Below are 20,962 nucleotides of genomic sequence, written 5' to 3'. Positions count from 1 at the left end.
CCGCACTTGGTTTTTGTCTTGCATTTTCAGGTGCCTCAGTATAGTTATTTGGTGAGATTTGAGTTGCATTGTTCTCAGCTAGCCATATGAAACCAAGTAAAAGAGGAAACACTCCACAGTTCAAATAATCTGCTCAGAACGTGCTGAGGCACCCATTCAATTTCAAAAGAAACTGGACTGTTGCAAGGCTAACCATGATTTATTAAGCTCTATGGTACATAGAGGTAATATGGTATTGATATTTGTTTTAGTGTTTTACAGGCTACCATGACCAAAATTCAAAGCCTTGAATCCACATTTGCCATAAGAAAAAACAATCACAACAGTCATACCACTGTTCGCTGTTTGTTGGGCAGGAAGACCCTGACAATGGGCTTCTGGGGCGAGCGAGGGTTGGCTCGGCCAGCATCAGTTGGTGTCTGTAGGACAGCCAAGGTGTTAGGGGCTGAGGGGAAGGCCTGAGCTCCTCCACCAACCCCGCAACCTCCCATCTTCACTTCCACAAGGGCCGGTGTTGGTGAGGAGCAGGAGAAGTCTGTACCATTGCCCATGGCCTCCAGCAGCTGCTGCTCCCTCTGCTGAAGGGCATCCAGCTTACTGGTGTATTCCTCATAAGCCTGGAGAGGGAATGGATGTTGGTCAACCTCAGAAACCACTGCAGCTCAACAGTCATCATGCTTAAAGGACCATGCCAGTGATTTTGTATGTTTAGCATAATATCTAGAAAAAGTATAGGCTATACTTCGTGATTTTGATCATCTTTTCCCAAGGCAAGCAGTGACATTTTAGAATTTTGATCTCATTTTTCCTTCCTTTGATAGTCATTGGTTTCCATTCATTCCACTATGATATGAAAACAAACTTTCAGAGACTTCAGATCTTCTTCACAACACTATTCCATCACCATCTAAAGTCGTCCACATTAGTTTTCCTAAAAGCAGCTGTACTGTTGTGTTTTGATGGCTTGACATGGGGCGGAGTGATCTGAATGAATCTGACAGCCTTGTGGAAAATAGTCCCCATGGAAATGTTTGCTTTACACAGCCAATTATCAGTTCTATGGTTTATAAATGTCAACAGCTTTGTTAGTTGCAGAAGCAGAACATCATAAGGTGGGTGTTTCAACCAAAACTCAAATTTGAAAACGAAGGGATTTTGATTATATGTGATTATATATGAAATTTTCAGTAGCCCTGCAAGATTTGCAAAATGGTTTGTTGCAATGTAAAATGTGAGTAAATTGTAGTAAATGGGCCTAACATTCAAAATCACTGGTATGGGCCTTTGAAATGACATTCACAGGGATTTCTTCGATAACACAACATTCTTACTTCTTTTATTTTTCATATCCTAACCACTCTTACCTCCAGATATATGGAAGGAGGATTATGTTCCCCTCCAAACTTGTCCAGGAGGGCCTCTAAGTGTTCTTGCGTCAACTTAATCATCTGCTTGATATTCCAGATCTGTGGGGGGGAAGACACCAATGTCACGAATGTTAACAAATTGGCTATCCTTCAGGAAATAAAAAGAAAACTTAGTTGGCAGACCTTTTGGAGCAATCTTTCCCGGTCTTGCCCCACCCAAACAATGAAACAGTGCATCGTGGAAGTCCGAAGCTTACCCAGGGATGACAAAAATGAGAGTTTGACTCCATGGCATTCCCCAGATCAATGACTCTATACAGAAGCAGTACAAGCTTTTCCCTCGGTGGGGTTTTGACAAACTTAGACAATTAACTACTGATATACAAAAAATTATCCATACATTTGTATGGATAATTGTACAGATAATGTATGCTTGTTAGAGGCTTATTTCTAAGCCTATCTTGCAGTGGATGCGAAAAGGTGATTAGAACAAAGTTAATAATATCTGGGCCTTGGAGGTAACTAACTACAGCTGACAAATCAATTTGTCTTCACCACGTCAAGACAAAAAAAAAAGAAAAAGGAAAAAAAGATGTTAAAATGAGACTTGTCCCCCCAGCGCTCTATTTAATGTAGGTGGGAATTCCCTGTAGGCATGGGTTATTGAAACATCAAACATATTGCAGTTGTCAAATAGAGTTTTGTAGCACCAGGAACTGGGACCATACAGATACAGTTTCCCTTTTATCGCTGCCTGATAACCGTACAGATCTCAACTATTTTGGCTTACTAAAAAGGCGCTTAAATGCATGATATGACAATTTCAATATCAAACTTCGACAAATGCAGCGTGTCTACTTTCACCTCTACTCGGCCTTCTTCTTCACATTAAGTGCATTAATATGAAGAATCTGATCCAATTAGATGTATAGCAGTTTAACTGGCTTATGGGCTTAGATGCAGTCATAGTAAAGAAACAGGCTACCGATCACGGCTTGATTTAATACCTACATGGGGAATACGTAGGCCTATTGGGAATTTTCAAAGGTTCAGCTATTTCTTAATTCTATAAGACCATAACGTCTAATGACAAAATGATTAAAATGTGGAGAAATACCATCCATTGGCTTTGTTTACATAACGTATCACCTAAAACTTTTCCATCATGCACTCAAGGGGTTCTCGAATGACATTTAAATGCGAAAACCCCATACAGATACACAGCATTGAATAACAACAGACCATCTTAAAATAAATTAGCCAATTCAAGTCCAATAAGAATACATTTTAAAATTTGACATGCCTGAACTCAAAACACTATTACTGTAAAAAAAAAAAAAAAAAAAAAAAAAAAAAAGTCATAGAAGAAGACAAAAAGAAAGCTGACTAGACAACTCCCTTCTCATAATAAAATACATAAATATCTCATTTTGCTAACTTAAATTGTAATAGGCTAAAGATTCTGTTTTTCTGGGACTGCTTGAGATTGTCTCTGTGACTCTTTGGACATTATGGACCTCACTGGCCTACACAAATCAATTTAGTCCTGATAAACAGCATCAGTTTAAGTGTTACAGTAATCAAAGAAGTAATATGGCAACATGTCTACTTAATGCTGGGTGAGGCTTGGTGGATATCAGAATATAGAAGAGGCCGGCTCTAAACATGTGTGCAAATGGCCTTAGATTGGTCTCCACACCTAAAGGCATTTCCCAACATGACATCTACAACACACTCAAAATAGCTGAAGTAACCAACATGACTTCCTTTTGCTTAATGTTACATGTCATCATTTACAAAGGGCCAGAGCAGCAGACACATCCAAAACAAGCTAGCATGCTTCATGTTTTCTTATGGACCCCAAACCTTTTAATGTCAAGGACCCCCAAAAATACATGCACAATAGTTCACTGATCCCCCTTTAGGAGAATTTTGTCCTAAGGAATCTGTGGAGAATTTTTATTATTAGGTTTGGAGAAAACAAAGGTTGGTACAGCCAAGCTATGAGTTTCAAAAGTAGGCTAATCAAAACAGATATCCTTTAAATCCATTTCCATCCACTGTTCTAACTTTCAGAAAATATCATAAAAGTTCAATTAATGTATTCCTGCTTTTCCTAGGGACCCCCAGTAACCCTCTCATGAACCCCTGGGGGTCTCCGGACACCCAGTTTGAAAACCAAGTCTAATATGATCTGCAGCACATGGGACTGCCTTCCTAGGTAAACATGCGGCCACCTGCAGAGTCATAGCCTGATTCTGATGGCAGTTCCAGGTTCAATGCCGGGTCTGATTGAAACTGCAATATGGTTAAGCACAATACCCAAATCATAAGAGCTGCATTTTTTTTAAATCAAGGTTAAATGTGACAGTATACCTTAAAATAATAATTTCCAAATGTAAAAAAAAAAAAAAAAGATGGTTTGGTGCACACCAGAGCAAAAAAAGAAAAAAAAAATACTCATTTTACTAGTTTGTTATCCAATTAAAATTAAAATGTTGATGTGAAAATGATCACTCCCACTAAAATCACAAATATAATTGCAATATATGTCAAAATAATCACATATGATTTTTTACTGTATCATGCAGCCCTACCTGGAACTTACTTTTCCATATTTTTTCCCCAATCATGCCCATTGATTTAGACCAAAGTCTCATTAACTGCTTCACTACAGAGCTAATTATATCATGTTTATCACAGTACACTCCAAAAATCACCCCTTAAAAAACACCCCCAGCATGTCTTCACCCACTTCACTCACTCTGTAATGAGATATGTACAGCCCACATTTAATTTTCAATTTATGCGTGACCTGAGAACTTTCACTTCTTATTTTGGACAACTTTACACAGCAGCGTATGTAGACAGGCCGCCACAGTCGGCTGGCAAAGAGAAAACGAGGAAGTGCTAAAACCAACAGCCAAGGTAGCATCTTAAGTGCAGGACGAAGGCACAGTTCTACATACTGTAGATTTCCCATCTTTTTATTGACACGTCTCATTACAGAATGAGTGACAATGTGTTGAAAAAAATGCTCTGGGTGGATTTTTGAAGGTGCAATGGCCTTTTAGGGGGAGACTGAACAGTAGCAACCAGGCAAGGAAGACCCAAGTAGCTCCATAGAGAAGCAAATGAAGAGATTTTTTTTTGTCAGAATCAAAGGGTATGTCCAGCTCAAGATTGCCCAGAGTTACGCTTTAGTGCTGTTTAGTCGAAGATTAATGGGGATACTCTGCAATTACAGTGGATGAGCACTCACTGGACTTGTCCAAAAGGGAAATTCAGCTGGTTTGATGTTAAGAAAACCTTTGAGATCTTGTAGCTTTAGATAGAAGGACAACTTTATAATAAGCAGCGTGACAGAAGGACTAGACAGTGAGGAAGATACTCTTTACAGCCTAATGCGAGGAATAAAGACCAAGTTTGTGCAGGCTCGCCACAGATTTGACTGCAGAGGGAAAAAATCTGATATTTTTAGAGTAACCCTAGCGTGGCATGGTATAGAAATTCAGAAGCTATACTGGTTCTATGTTCTCATATTCAATCCCACACGCTGTTGCCACTGGGTGTGCAGGACATAGGTGTGTTGCTACTACATCATGGTCCAGCAAGGAGGCCTGTGACCTGCAGACTGAGCAGTCAAGAGGCAGTCAGATTTACAGGCTAGGCTATCCTGTGGTCACTGTGCAATCAGGGAGAAGGACATAGCCTGGCTGATGTTATGCCTGTTTATGTGTATGTGTGTGTGTGTGTGTGTGTGTGTGTGTGTGTGTGTGTGTGTGTGTATGGGGTGGTAGTGATGGTAAAGCCTATAATATAGATGAGGCAGCTATAAATTTTTGAGCTAAAAACACACACACAAACACGACTTGCCACCACCACCACCACCATCATCATCATCATCATCATCATCCCCATCACCACCACCATCATCATCATCATCACCACCATCTCCATCATTATCCCTTTGAGGCTAAGGACGACAGTGAATCTGCGAAAATGCAACTTTAAGCATAATCTATTAAAAGCCATTAGAAATGGGTGTAATTGTAGCTCTTTGTTGTGTTAACAGCGGTGTGTATGTGTGTATGCTCTGTTGGCGCACCAGGCTGCAGCTGCAGTGAAGCCTGGAAAATGAAGCCAGGAGCGAATGGAATAAAGCAGGCCTGAAATAAACACTGGCTCCACCGAATAAAAACCTTTCTCTACCGCTCAGATTTATCTGTCGCAAACGCATTTTTCTGAAAATGGAACCGGGGGAGGGCGAATGCTCCGTGTTGGATTGAATCGTTTCCATTTTTTGTGCATCGTCTTGCCCCCTGCAATGCATCCCCCACGATCCATGTTACAACCGGTGTTTCCTGAAGATTTACATCCAATTACCTCCACTCGGAGCCCGTGTCCCCTGCCCAGCTCAGCCCCGCTACCCGCCGCCGGAGCGCCTACCTCCTCGTCCTGCGGACCTCCCGGGATCCCCGCCGAGCAGGAGGAGTGCAGCCCGGCGCCTAGCTCGTCCAGGCCCCGCTCCCTGCCCGGCTCCCGCTCCGTGGTGTCTCCGTTGAAGACGGGCGGTGGGGACTCGGCGCTGCTCAACGCCGCCATTTTAAACTGCGAGAAACTGAGTGGAAAATAATAGAGGGAAGAAACGCAGGCTGGTGTTGAGGACAGGAGGGGGAGACAGAGACGCAGGACGGCAGAGCGGAGCTGCCGAGCCTCTGGACAGCCTGGATGACACACTGCTATTACTCTGGCTCAACAACAGCTCCAACAACAACAAATTACTGACTTCAAATAGTGTCGATCGGGCACCACTACCAGGACTGCTACTACTGTTATAATAATAATGATACTTCTACTAATATTACTACTACTACTAATAATAATAATAATGATGGTAATAATAATAATAAACAATTGTTAGTTATTATTAAAACAACCTCAGTACTTCTAAGTAATAAAAAGATCCTCAGTATTATTCCTGTAATTATCATCATTATTATTATTATTATTATTATTATTATTATTATTATTGTTGTTGTTGTTAGCAACAGTAGGCCAATTTCTATTAAGAAGGGCTGTTAGTAGGAATATTGAATATTGTATTTAATAATAATAAATTTATATTTTAAAAAAAATCAAATAATTGGGGTGTTGGATGTTTTGCTTAATAATGAAGAATGTAACATCCAACAGCCACTCCTTTTTATTTAATTTTTTTATGTCTCAAAAGGTGTTGAGGTACTCGAATAATAATAATAATAATAATAATAATAATAATAATGATTGGCCCATTTCCATGTGCTAGAAATTTTGATAGAAATAGTTGCGTAGTGGTTGGAAATACATTCGCATGTTATGGTATTTATGGTTTACACTTTTCTCAACCACTAACCACACTGGGGGAAAAAAAAAAAAACAAAAAGAAAAGAAATCCTGTCAGTAAAATAATAGGCCCATCACTATACTAGAAACCTGGTAGTGCAAATAGCTGGAAGAAGAGATAGCAAATATCTGTGTCATATTATTTGAGACTTGGCTTTTCTTTTATCTATATCCAACACCAAACTGCCTCGATTAACAAAAATATCAAAGAAATTTAGATGGTAAACTCTGTGTTCAATCTACTGGATCAGGGTTCAGACACTCGCTCAACAGGACACAGATTATCACAGTGATTGGCATAAAAGTCAACCATTCAGCAAGGAACTGAACATTTGAATCAGAAATTTGAGTACACTGGAAACATAAATGCTGTCTGATAAAATCAAATCTTTCAAACTGAGTGAAATATCCGTTTAAATAGAACGGTTTTAGTATTTCCTGTTACTTTCCCTTTACATTTGATATCATAGAAACTGAATGAGTTCAGTTAATTTCAGTGCTTGATAAATGTAACCTCTGAGCAGTAAACTGTATGAGCTTTGTAAGCGATGCCCAACTATTTTCCCCTCACACAGTTTTGACAGAAACCATTTGTCATAATCACTTATTTTATTTTTTAAAACATGCAACACAGGAAACATGGTTTGTTGTTATTCAGCATTACAACAGGTGTGAGTGTGACAGCATCAAACAGCAAAGACACACCTCTGTATAGACACTATACTGATACTGATGTTTTTGAAGGCTGATAATGGCAAATATTGCCAACATTTTGAGTGAATATTAAATATCTTTAAATATGACTATTTTCACATCAGAACTTCCAAGTGTTTCCCCCAATACTGGTAGTCTTGGAACTCAGACTAACAAGGTCTTTGATGGTCTTTGATGATCTTTGATGGTTAGCAGCTGATCAAGGCAGAGTGACAACTCCAACCACTCAGTGGTAGAGAGACTGTGTGAGAATTTATTGAACAAATAATTTAGGGGAAACAGCCATAATTGAACAATTAAACAAATAAAGAACAGGTGTCAGTAAAATCAAATAATGTGAGTTTTGCCGTGCTGTTATGTAGCTGTTGTCTGTGAGGAACCTCCATCACATTGAGGGTGGACAACACTGACTGACATGATATTTAATAAAACATCAGCTCCATGTATTCCCCTAATAGCCAAACAGGCTGTTCACATCTGTCAGCAGTGGGGCTGGAAGGTCAGCTGAGTCAGCACTTGATTGATTTCGCTTCATTCATAGGAATGTCCTCTACTCCACAGTGCGAATGGCTAGCTGCCACAGTCCAACGCTCTGTCCAGCCACAGAATAAAGAAACTAAAGTCTTGTGTGAAGGTCCAGGCGGTAGAAATGTTGTCCAGGTTATTTTTTCTTGGTTGCACGTTTCCCTTCGCCTTTCTTTGGTTTCCCTTTGCCTCTCAGTTTTCTCAAGCGACGCATCTCTTCCTTGAAGTCTTCATGCTCATCTCTGAGAGAGAGGAAAAGGGTTTTCTTTTTACAGGTTGTATGATTATCATTTAGACTTGTTACCATGTTTGTTGAGCTCCCTTATTATTTATGGGGCCCAAATGATTCTTTTTAACAAGAAACACCCTACACACAACATGAACTTCTCACAATATTCAGCTGCTTTCATGCCTGGAAAGTATCAAATCTGATGCAAAGCCTCTCCTTTGCTTTACTTATACTCTGACCACAAGTACATTATGATACATTCACTCTATATGAAGCATGGATCAAACTGTTCCTGCTAAAGAACATATACATGTCTCGCTGCATTTCAGTTTGAATAATTATCAGGTCAGGCAGATATGGAGAGAGAACTGATGATTTAATTGGTGTTGGGGAATTTAGTAAGTTAATTGGGGTTTGATATAGGTGTTTTGAAGACTTCTGCCAATATATTTACGCTAAACCTGCTGCTAGCCAATATTTAATGTTAACATTCAGTATCTTAAAATATTAACATTTTTATGATGGACAAATTCCTCCAAAAACTACAGGGATTTATTCATTCTAAGCAAGGTGGAACAACATTTCTGCTGTAAGTGGACATTAAAATGGTAAAACCTATAAAAACCTTTCAGTACTTAAAGTTACTTACAAGCACCTTGGGCTGTAGAGCAAAAACCACAACCAGGGCTGAGCGATGCAGTAAAACGTCATACTGCAATTCATTTTACTGCTATTGGGATTGCCCTAATTACAACAGGCCAACAAATTACACCAAACAAAGCCTTTTCAGCACAAATGCCAATCTGTGACATTAGTTGGTAAAAAGACACTTCCTTAAATACCTGAACAGCCCCATGAACCTCAGCTTCTGGGTCATGGCATAGTAGATTTTGTGCTGTGGGTACCAGTCGTACACCTCCTTCCTCTGGGCCATTGGAGGCTCCTTGAAGAGTTGGACCACCTTCATGGACTTTGAGTCTGTTGGACGCACAACATCCCCGAAGATCCGCGCACTAAGCCTGGCCATGCGAACTGCGTAATTGGACAGGCTGGCCATGGCTGGAAACCAAGCAAAAGTGTACAACATGGATGAGGTATCAAATGGGCATGGTAAGGTGTAGTGCTCACTGTTTCTTAGCCCTGCATGTCTCAAAATGTCACCTTGCAGATTTATCATTACAACACAGAGCAGACACTGAGCCAGAAATCAATTAGTAAGCCATATCTAAAATACTAACTTTATGCAAACCCAGAGGGTGATGCAAGGACTGTACCTCAGATTCTTGTGTAGCAAAACGTGCACCCAAATATTTGTCACAAACATCTATCGCAATGTTACACACTTTGGGGTATTACATTACATATATGTGCCTTGCATTGACAAGGAGTGCCACCGAATTCTGTAAAGAGTAAGGAACTTTCCTCAAGAACAGATGTGACCAGGGAAAACTCCTGACTGGCAGCCATGATGAGGAACTTCTGAAATGTTTACTTCATGAAGGAAGCCATTAGCTCCTGCTTTGTTTCCTTACAGCAAATAAATAGCCTTAAAAGAAAGGACGAATCACTTATGGCCCACAATCTTCTGCAGCTTGAGAAAGTGCTCTCTCAGGCCATTGGCACATAAATTGGGCCTATCATGTAAATTAGGCTCATTTACATTATGTGTTCCAATTTAGATATGTGTATCTCCTGCAGCTGAAATACTGTGACATCGATCTGAATGTGAAACCTACCAAACTTCGACAAAGAAACGAATGACATCATCAACAGAATATTGCTGACATTTCTAAAAAAAAAAAAAAAAAAAAAAAAAAATGTCTAAAACAGGCTTTTGGAGATATTCATATTAATTGCACTTAATTCATCCATACTGTATGTAGCTGCTACGAGTTTGTTTAAAAAAGTACTGAAACTTAACAAAGGGGGAGACATCATAAATTATTATATTTTGAAAGATTTACACATATAATGTAAAGGGCAGAACCATCACATAATCACATATTTTTATTTCCTTCCTTTTTCCCTCTCCTCCTCCTTGCATATGACAGGATTAGACCTGTTTGTTTTAGACTGTAGGCTGTGGTGCATGTTGGCAGTTTCTTCTGTGCCTGGTTACACTCAGCTCAGCTGCATGTGGATTTGGGATTTGCACAGGCTTTATATTGCTTTAAAGTGGTATATGTGATGTGGACTGTACGAGCGCTTTATGTAGGCAAATTATTCTTGGAGTTAAGTTTTCTCATTGAAACAGTCAATATTAATCATCACTGCCTTTGTGACACACTGACAGACTTTTTGTAACTTTTTGTTGACCTAATGTGATGTTTCTAAGAGCTTGAGGAGCAGAGGAAAGGAAAGGACATGAATGGTATTCTGGAAAACTTCTCCCTTTCCTTTAAAGATATTATATGTAGCTATTATAACTATAGCATACTCTCTTATTAACCTAATTCTGATTGTAGAAAACCGTTTTGTAGATAAATTCACAAAAACTGAAAATATTTTTATTACATATTATTTTATTATTATTATTTCTTCTGTTAGGGAAATGGAGCATCACATTAAAACAGTTAAAACATCAATATTTATTCAACTTTCAAATGATTTACATAGATAAGACTCATTGTACTGTTCTACTCTCTTACTCATTCTTTTTTTTTTTTTTTTATTTACTTTGTATGAATTTTACCTATTCTGATACTATATGCAGACACAAATAACACTGTGTTCTGTTTGGACACTAGATATTAGACATATAATTACATAGCAAGAATTAACAAATAAGTTAATATTTCATGTTTAAGTTTGACTATTTTAATGGTAAATGACATGTGCAGCAGGGGCTTTACCACAGTCTGGCACTGTGACATCCATCCACACACAGCCCAGCTGACAGGGCTGGGTAACATGCTCATCTCCCTGCTCCATACTTGGCTGCTAATACCCTATGTATTGTGATTTGACAAGTATTGTTTGTCAATATTACGATTTATTATGATTTTTTGGTTGTTTTATAAAGTTGAATCACACACCTCCAGAGACTGTGTGAGTCATATTTCCAAAAATAATGCACATCCAGAATCTGAAGTATCTTACCTAAAGCATAGCTTTAGGTAACATAACTGTGTGTGTCCTGGGACAGCCGGCCTCGACATATGCAGTAGCAGACACATGTCTATCTGCCGTTGGCTTACACAGCAAACCCCTCTGGACGATCACAGGGGTCTCTGTATCAGTGTGCACTGTTGAGACCAGTGGGACACTGGGACAGTGCTGTCCAGCCGGGGGAGGCCAGGACGACAGGGGACGTTTTTAGCAAAGTTTGGACTTAGTTGCGTGTCCGATTCTAGACGTTCTGCCGGTACTGTGATCCTACAGGTATTGCGATTCGATACTACGATTTATTGAGACCTTTGTGTTTTTAATTTTATCAATTCGGCAAATACTGAAGTGAACTGTCAGTGAATTAATTTTCCCCACCCCTAACTACTGTCCACACCGGTTAATAAACCATTAAAAACACCCGCAAAACTAGCAACGAGGCTCGCTAGCAGCAAGGCCAAATGAAACAAATAGTCTTAGAAAGGTGAGGCTTACCGCAGTCTGACAGGGAGGCTTGACGTAGCCCGTTAGCGAACAAAAATTAATGTTTCAATCAGATAAATGTTACGAAACGTTGCACTTCATGTATCAACTACTGACTGGTGTGGCTGAAGTTAGCTAGCTTGCTAACCTTCACACACAGTGCCCTCCACTCTCTACCAGACCGGGCTGCGCGCATGACATTTTCCGTAAAGCTGATTGGTCAGCTCATAGGTCAGCTGACTTCACTTCCGCTTGTCTGCCGCACGAAAAACCTTCTAGTATTTTACATAACGTACCCAAATAGCTTTTAAACGTTATGCAAAGTTTGGAACTGAGCCTCTTAAAAAACAGTAGACAGGAGACACGACTGTACTCTCTCCTTGTTATCAAACCGTGCACTGGCAGGAAGTCCGTCCCTCTTACGATGTCGTGCATTCTGCTGGTTTTGTACATAGTTCCGCTATGCAGAGGGGAATAAGTGTGTAAATACATTCATGTAAATAATGAACCCACTCGAAATTAATTGCAGCGTAATTCATGGCCAGTCGTTATTTTTTTCCAGTACATCTTTTAGCAGCTGAAGTTGTTAAAACGTTTATTGTGTTATGTGGGGAAAAATATTTATGTAGACCCACGATACTTATCTTCTATTTTTTTTTTTTTGTTGTTGAAATGTTACCTTACCTTTTCGCAATGATCCATGCTGACTCATTTGAATTTCAATTTGCCTAACACCTTTAATATTTATGGGAAAAGGTAAGATAACCCTCACATGGTGTCCATATACTATCTGCATTAAATTATGTGTCCATATGCAGATAGCATATCTATCCATAGCATGTGTCCATGTACTATCTACATATGGACACATAATTTAAAACACAGAAACCCCAAACTGGCAAAAACCATTAAATTACTGAGACATTTAAAATTTACTCTAATTAGTTAGCAGACCCTGACGTTTTCTTTCTTTCTTTCTTTCTTTCTTTCTTTCTTTCTTTCTTTCTTTCTTTCTTTCTCCCTCTTTTCCCCACATTTTGTTGTTCATCATAATTATGAATGTACTGAGCTGTATAGGCTCTGTAGACTTATTAATGTTTCATATTTGACGTCAAGGCTGGCTGTACTTGATTTTAATGTCGAGGCCTTCCTGGTTAAATCAAGGCTTAATGAAATAAATAAAGTGATGCATTTTTGGCATGACTTCACCCACTCTGTCCTGTCCTCGTCAGATCCATGCTGCACACAGCTTATGGACGACACATTCCCATCTCATACTGCGTATAATGCTGGCAGACTTTATTTATTTGTATCCGTCTCTGGTCTTTGTGCTGCCGTTAGTTTTTTAACCAGGAGATGGCGCCAAATACGAAGAAACCGCGGACAGTGGCTCCAGCAGCACCGCCGCCCTCTGTCCACCTCCATCCATCCAGCAGCCCGTGATGGGAGGCTCAGCACGGGCCACATGACCTGGCCGACAAGGAATAATTATTACAACAACAACAACAACAACAACAACAACATTAATAAATTTAACAAATTAATAAATAACTTGACAATTAGCAAAATAAACAAATAAATAATGTAAATGGGATTTTTATTTTATAATTATCAAAACTATGAATTGAAATGATTTAATTACATTGCTTTACATTGCATTACATCCAGCCCCATTCATTTTGAGTGCTGAAGTCTCAGCTGATGGCAGTAGTGCCGTATGCACCATCTTGCCTCCTTCCTGTCTCTGCCTCTAGCTGTGTTTACTGTACGTTCCCCCCCCCCTGTGTGTCACAAAACACTCCAGCAGATTTTCCCACCAGATCTAACCTTGTTACACTTTTTCGGTGGTAATTATTCAAATGTAGATTTCTTTCTTTTTTTTTTTTTTTTTAAATTAAATTGATGCAAGTAGCACCTTAAGTATGAATACAAGCACATTTGGTCATGGTGCTATCTTCCTTCCATGTGCTAACTGTTAGCTTCCAGTTTAATGAAACGTTGGCAGGTTTTGGTGAAATAGTGTACACACCATAAGAGTAACATTAGGGAGATCCAGCCAGCAGACAAGTATGGAAGCAAGAAGTCCAGTGCACCTGCCTCACACTTAACCCTAACCCTTGCCAGTGGAAAGAAAACATGCAAAGTTTTTTTTTTTTTTTTTTTCTTTTAACAAAGTATTGCCAGCACAATGTCTTAAAAAAGGAATATAGAAAATTCCATTCTGTATTCCAGATTAAGGAGCCAGACTGCTCTCTCAGTCTCTGTGCAGCTTTCCTGTGACACCAGGCCCCGTAGTAGTCTGCAGTCTTGTGGCGTACTGTTGCCACATAATGAGCAAAGATATTATATAAATGGTGATACCTCTTGTGGCATGGCCTGCCCCTACATGTCCCCTGGACCAATCATTCTTTTATATTTAAAGGGCATTTTATATAGGTCTCACCCATTTTGAAAATATATATATATATATATATTTCACTGATATAAAAGTCTACACCACACATTAAATATTTATTTAACAATTTGAGTGGATTACAGTGGTTATTTTTCAGAACGTTAGCTGGGGGGAAGTCCATCTCAGGAGGCTAACAGTTAGCATTTGGAGCATCCAGCCAGTATCCAGCACTCAGTAATAATGAGAGGAAGATAGCACCACTGTCCTGCACAGCAGCATGAGGAGAAGTGACATCACATTTTTCAAACTGGATGAACTATCCCTTTAAAGGTGTCAGCTGAAAGGGAACAGGAGCTGGTGAACCCATGTCTTCATCCAGCTGGATTTACACACACACACACACACACGTCACAGTTGCAGGCAGGTGGACCTGAATGCCGGAGCAACAGGCGGGCAACAGGAACAGAGGAAATAATTATTTATTACCAGGCTCAGGTTTGCAGGCAGGAGAAGGCAAACAGGCCTGGCTGGGTTTAACACACAGAGCATGAACAGAAGCTGCAACACCAGGGAACATAGACCATGACCTGACAAAGAACAACGAGAGACGCAGAGCCAATCACAAGAACAAGAGCGAAGGCACTGGAATGAGGAGGGAAACACGAGGACTGGCTCACAACGCTGACAGTGAGGGTGTGGCAGGCGAGAACACCAGAGCTACCGATAAGAACACAAGAGCGAATGAGAGAAAACGAGACTAATGCAGGACAGGGGAGCAGGGGGAGACCGACCAGACAGGACTACAGCAACACTTGAGGAACACAAGTGAAAGAAAGACTAAAACAAGGCAGAGATCAAACTAAAGAGCCTGAGAACACCAAGGAAATGATACTAAACTAACATCAAACACAACAAATACCACAGGACAGGCACATACAAGAGGAAGCCCAACACACAAAAAGCCCATAAATCAGCTCAGTACCACAGAGTCATGACAGAGACTGTATTATCAAAACACAACCACCCTGTCTATTCATTCAATGTATGACTATTAAAACTTTTAATGAGGAATATTTACATAGATAGTGTTAACATTCAGTTGTGCCTCTTTTTCTAAAGAGGATCTCTGTTATCAGTCCGGAAATAAAATTAAACTAAAAAGGTAAAAGTCAGCTAATATTAGCTGTCTTGAGGATGGGTGTGTGCTAAAATATTTAAATGCCCTACGGAGGGAAAATATTGCCTTAAGCTGTCAATAGAGCCGCTTACTCCCCATCTGCAGGCTGAACAGGTGGGTAACAGCAGCGCCTGTAAATTATGTAGTAGCCTCTATGCGGTGCTTAAAGTGGAGCACAAAACAGTCAATACTTGTTAAACATAAAACACCAAAGCTGAGATCAACAGCGGTATTTGCAGTGGAAAAACTCAGTTATGAGTATATTTATGTGAATAATTTAATTTACGGCAACAAGGTTGTTTAAAACACACACACACACACACATACACACACACACACACACACACACACACACAGATGCAGCTTGTGAAATTTAAATGCTAACTGGAGAAAATAGCGGTTCTCAAGCTTGTGAGTCAGCAGATTTTCATCACAAACAACTGTTGCAGGCAGCTGATATCACTGATGAACACACTTATGCCAAAGAGGAGGAACTAATCAGTCAAATCTGCTGCTGCAGTGTTTGATTGGGGTGAAAACTTTTAGACATCTGAGCCCCTGTATCTGCTGTATTTTCTCACAAACAGCGCAAATCCAGCTTTTGGGCATAGCTGATATGAACAAAACGAAGCCACAATACATGGAATCCGATCATTTCAAATCACACACAAGCTACTTAGCAGTATTGACAAGGTGAAAAAAACGGGAAGTGTGTTAGGATTCCTCTTTGTGGGGTGTGCATGTACTTTTGAAATTTCATGTTAGTGACACACCCACACTACTGAGGAAGTGACGGAGAGGACAAGTTTTGGTTTGCAGGCTCAGGTTCATTTCCTAGATAGCATAAATGTGTTCAAAAAATCTCATGGTAATGTGTACAAGCAAAATTTTTCCCTACTGATGACACTATAGGGAGGGAAATGAAGTCACCAACATTGACATGGTTCATCCTTCAGGAAGCATACATGTGCTCACCAAATTTCACGGCAATTCGTCTGGTAGATTTTGAGATATGCTGCCTTGGAGGAAAGTGTTGGATAGATGCATGGATGGACCAACACGACCGTCTTTAGACCTGCCCGGGGGGCAAAAATGACATTTTTGTGATGACTGATCATGCAAGTGGATGAGACAGAGAGAGACGATGAACATAAGGTGCACCTGCAAACCATTTCTCCCCCTTTCTTGTCATCTTCTTCTGTATATGAATACATTTCAGAGAATAAAGCACACTGTACAAATTTGATTTTAAAATAGTCATCATGAAAAAAGGTATCAAAACTTAGTGATGTGTATGTTTGTATCTACATTGCTTACATTCTAAATGAGGCTATTTATCTTTATTGTGCTCAGTATTATATTAGATTGTGTAGAATTGCAGGGAATCTAATGGACAACCTCCTCATCGAATGGGGAACTTATTACTATTTATGCTATCTGACTTTTGTGGTGCAAGAGCAACCCAATAATATTCAACTCTCCATCCACTGTTCCAAACATCAGCTGACAGCACCAGACCATCAATCAACAGCATCATTCATCCAGCCTTGACCACATTTTTTCAGTCTCTCAAACAAAACTCAGACATATCAGAATAATGAGAAGCGCAGCCTTCCTCCACTGGCTCCAGCGTGTGTGTCCCAGGTCCAGCACACTACTGCATAAAAAGAGAGAGCACAATCAAACAACAGGTAACATCTGTACCAGTTAAGCTCACCCTGGCACTGCTCTTATGACCCACTCCCACCCAACTCTTCCCTTCATCTGAGCTCAGACCACGCACCACCACCACAAAATCCATATCTTTACAGGTGTGGTCTTTGATACTGAAATAGTCAGTAAAGGCATGAGTAGAGCTTTGCATGCTGCATATAAGCCCACACTTATAATGCTACAGGAGTGGGGAGGGGCCTAGGGCAGGGTGGGAGATGGGCCTACAGCAATAATCTGTCAGCAGGCCTAGAATTTACTGTTCTCATACTGACTTTTTAACATGTCAGCACCCAAAATCATCTACCTTAAAATGCATTTGTTCAAGTCAGTCACATTGTGGTATCCTTTTTTAAGTCATTGTGTTGAATAAGGATCACTTTTCTAACATGAAGGAAAAAATGAAATTGGGCAAAAAAAAAAAAAAAAAAAAAGACAATTGAGCATTGTAAGGTGAACATAATTCAGGTGCTGCAACCAGAGTTAAAGTCTGATGTTATGCCCTCCAACTCAAATAAATAATAACTTACAATATTGTATGTATTGTCTAAAGCGTCACATTGGACCTGCACCATCACAAGAAACTGTCAACATTAGAAGGCAGCATGGAGAAAAATGATCACAAAGATCCAACTGCAGCACCTCAGATCTCCATGCTGGGCCCTTGGGTCCTGTTTCAGGTAAGGGTTAGGGATCTGGGGACCCTGCTATCCTGCATGCCCAACCCTCCTGCCCTCTTCCCATTGGCATACTACTAGGACTGTGTGCCAGGATTAGGTATATATAATTTTTGGAAATACAGTGATGCATTTGTGATTATATTAATATCATATCTATCTTTCAGAGTTACAGTAATGACTTGCATATTGTGCATTTGGAATAATAACTTTCTGTCTGGCTTTTTTTATATAAAAATTGAGTTCTCCACATATTCATAAACTTTGAATGTCCCTTTCAAGTTACGTGTTGTTACCTTTAGGGGATAAATGTTTCAAAAGTAGACTCATCAGTACTTCATTTTGCCAGGGGGTGTGTTAAATGCTCAATATGTCAGAACTGCACTCCACCCTCATAATTCTAAGCTCACAATATGATGAGCGAGAGGATCACTGGAGCAAGAAGTCAGTCTAGCTTAATGGCTTTCAGTCGTGCCATCATCATAACTGGGAATCAGAGGGTTTTCTCTCCAACCAAACACTGCAGCTGATTTTGCACGAATACCTCCAGCTGTAAAGCAGAACCTATATCCAGTGAAATCAGCTGCTGTAGCGTTTGGTTGGAATGAAAACCGCCTCTTGCTCATGATAGCTCATGAGTGAAAACCACTGGTCCAGGCTGCTGAGTCTTGATAGGTCAGAATGTGGCTCATACTTTGTTGTCATGCCTCTCTTCATCCTGTCAACTCTCACTGTGAAAAAGAAGTAAAAATGACATGTAGTTGCAGTAGCAGCTGTGTGCTAGAGCTATCTCTGTTGCATTTCATTTTGTGTAACATTGTGAGGGTAGAGGTGAAATTTCTCCCCCCCAAAACCCACATACACACAAATGCTGTTACTTCTTTGTTTGAACAAGGTGTGGTCATTATAAGGCACTTGATTTAACACAGCAATGTGGTTCAGTGAGTATAATGTATATGGTGCACCATGTCTTGAAGCATCAGTATATCTTTATTTCCTGGGTTCATTATTTCCATCTATCTCTTAAGCCCTTGACACACCGTGCAAACAGTCAGTGTTCTGCTCTTGTGCCTTATGTGACACTCCCCTGTAGTTCATGTAGTGTGTCCCACACAGTCAGCCCACGTCGGCCCTCATCAGCGGCTTACTGGGAGATTGAGCTAGTTGAATCAGCGGCGAAGGCCCTTGGTGGACGAAAGCATTCCGATCGGCTGTTAAGCCTCAGCAAATGAATGAACAATAAGAGAAATGGAAATCAAGTTGTGCTGATATTGTGGTAATTAGCTAGCAAGCTTACCTAACAACAGAAAGCTAATAGACCCTTTTCACAGCAGCCATTTTGACATGAAATTGCAGGGTAAAAACAGGTGTTACTAATGCCATTAATTAAGGTTCTGTTCCGTTTAGATCCTGTATAACCATGGTGCTGTGCATGCTGCTCACTGGACAGACTCTGGTACATTTAAATGGAACAGAACCTTAATGAATGTCATCCATAACACTGTGTTTACCCTGCTATTTCATGTCAAAATGGCTGCTGTGCATTCAGGATAAGATGCACAAGAATGTCATTTACATGCAATGAGTAGGTAAATACTGCTAAAGTGGTATTAGCAGTAGTAGACTTGTACAAGACAATAATATCAATAGTAGAGGTAATATTATTTTTACTGTTAGTGGTAGTAGTAGTATTAGTGTGAGAATTCACAATGTTCACCATGTGTTTTATGTGGTTTTATGGCACTTTATGGTAACTGGCCTAACCGTTGTACTACTGCGTTTGCTCTTTTTTTTTCTTTTATAAAGGACCATACCAATGATTTTGAATGCTTGGGCCTTTTACTACATTTTTTCCCCAAATTTTACATCACAATGAACCATTTTGCAAATAACACAGGGGTGCTAAATATTTCACAGCATATCATCAAAATTCTTAGATTTTTGGCTGAAACAAAATACCAAATAATGTTCTGCTTCTGTGGGTAAACAAAGTCATCACTATTCATAAACCACAGAAATGATAATTCACTGTGTGAAGCAAACGTTTCCCTCGGGGACTATTTTATGACGGAGGGACCGTATTACTTGGCACACTTTCAAGTCATCAAAACACAACAGTGCTGCTGCTTTTAGGAAAACTAATGTGGATGACTTTATTATGGTGATGTAATACTGGTGTGAAGAAAGTTTGAAATTCATTCTTATATTGCAGTGGAAACAAATGCTGAAAAATTCTAATACATTCTAATTTAAAATATTCGAAAATATGACTGCTTCCTTTGGGAAAGTATTGGCAGAAACATAAAAATATATACATTTTGTATATGCTTTGTATGCTAAGTAAGTAAGTAAGTAACTGGTTGTAATCACATATTTAGACATAATGTGCATATGTTTTTTTCACAACTTTATAGATAATGCACACACACAAACATATAGGCTATACATATACATATATATATATATATATAGAGAGAGAGAGAGAGAGAGAGATACACTGTACATATATATATAGATAGATAGATAGATAGATAGATAGATAGATAGATAGATAGATAGATAGATAGATAGATGTAAGGTATGTGATTTCATATTTAATTCTTCTCTCAAGAGTTGGAGAAAGTGACCCAATTTCCCCCTGGGGGATCAATAAAGTATTTCTGATTCTGATTTCTGATTAACAGTGTAGAAAACATTTGGTTGTTGTTGCTGTTGTTGTTTTTGCCACAGTAAACCATGGTTAATAGTAAGCATAGGCCTAGTAGCCTAGTAGCAGTAACAGTAGAAGAAGCTGTAGCAGCAGTATTAAGTTACAGTAGCAGCAACAGTAACAATTAGTAGCTGAGAAGTAGTCGTGGTAGGCTAATAGTGATATAGTGATATTAGTAGGCCTTGTGCTAATAGACTTGCAGTTGCTTTATGAACATAAGTCATCCAGCAGTGTGAGCTCCAGCTCCTTCCTGTAGTGCTAGCAGTGATCCTCCAGACTGAAGGCTGCGCATTGGTCCTGCTGTGCAGCAGCTGCCGTCATCCCGTCAGAGCTGCTGACTCTCCGCTGGCTAATTTCACCATTCAGCTCTATCTGCTGATTGATGCTCTGCGGTCTGGGCTCGCTTTGGATAGAAGGTAAATTGGCTTTTTTTTTAAGTAATATGTGGTCACATCATTAGGCTTGACTTTGGGTAGCGTAATGAA

The 20,962-nt window shown here is 39.7% G+C and overlaps 2 protein-coding genes across 8 annotated transcripts in view; both read right to left on the bottom strand.

The window, feature by feature from the left end:
• The window catches only part of braf (B-Raf proto-oncogene, serine/threonine kinase), a 31,009-nt gene extending 24,913 nt beyond the window's left edge, over nucleotides 1-6,096 (bottom strand). For 3 of the 5 annotated variants that reach the window (XR_003927843.1, XR_003927844.1, XM_030045712.1), the window contains exons 1-3: nucleotides 5,817-6,096; nucleotides 1,365-1,466; nucleotides 333-617 (exon numbers count right to left, since the gene is read on the bottom strand). Coding sequence is in view for 3 of the 5 variants with exons in the window: in XM_030045712.1 (XP_029901572.1) it covers nucleotides 333-617; nucleotides 1,365-1,466; nucleotides 5,817-5,972 (543 nt within the window). In the remaining 2 variants the exon portion in view is untranslated. Of the gene's footprint in view, nucleotides 1-332; nucleotides 618-1,364; nucleotides 1,467-5,753 lie in introns of all 5 variants that reach the window. The other 2 variants (XM_030045713.1, XM_030045714.1) reach the window with 2 other exon arrangements.
• Nucleotides 6,097-7,342: 1,246 nt separating this feature from the next.
• On the bottom strand, nucleotides 7,343-12,261 carry mrps33 (mitochondrial ribosomal protein S33). Of its 3 annotated transcripts, none has more exons than XM_030046324.1 (3): nucleotides 12,179-12,261; nucleotides 9,063-9,282; nucleotides 7,343-8,233 (listed from the first exon to the last, which is right to left on the bottom strand). In XM_030046324.1, the coding sequence occupies exons 2-3, from the start codon at nucleotides 9,275-9,277 to the stop codon at nucleotides 8,128-8,130; spliced, it is 321 nt and encodes a 106-aa protein (XP_029902184.1). In that variant the 5' UTR covers nucleotides 9,278-9,282; nucleotides 12,179-12,261; the 3' UTR covers nucleotides 7,343-8,127. The 3 variants fall into 3 exon arrangements, with proteins under 3 accessions (XP_029902184.1, XP_029902185.1, XP_029902183.1); XM_030046325.1 differs by lacking the exon at nucleotides 12,179-12,261 and adding an exon at nucleotides 12,105-12,123 and having other exon boundaries at nucleotides 9,063-9,279; XM_030046323.1 differs by lacking the exon at nucleotides 12,179-12,261 and adding an exon at nucleotides 11,821-12,077 and having other exon boundaries at nucleotides 9,063-9,279.
• Nucleotides 12,262-20,962: the final 8,701 nt, after the last annotated feature.

The sequence above is a fragment of the Myripristis murdjan genome, chromosome 23 (genome assembly GCF_902150065.1).
Source record: "Myripristis murdjan chromosome 23, fMyrMur1.1, whole genome shotgun sequence".
Taxonomy (NCBI): Eukaryota; Metazoa; Chordata; class Actinopteri; order Holocentriformes; family Holocentridae; genus Myripristis; species Myripristis murdjan.
The sequence above is the reverse complement of the archived record's forward strand: the minus strand, read 5'-3'. Positions and strand labels throughout refer to the sequence as shown.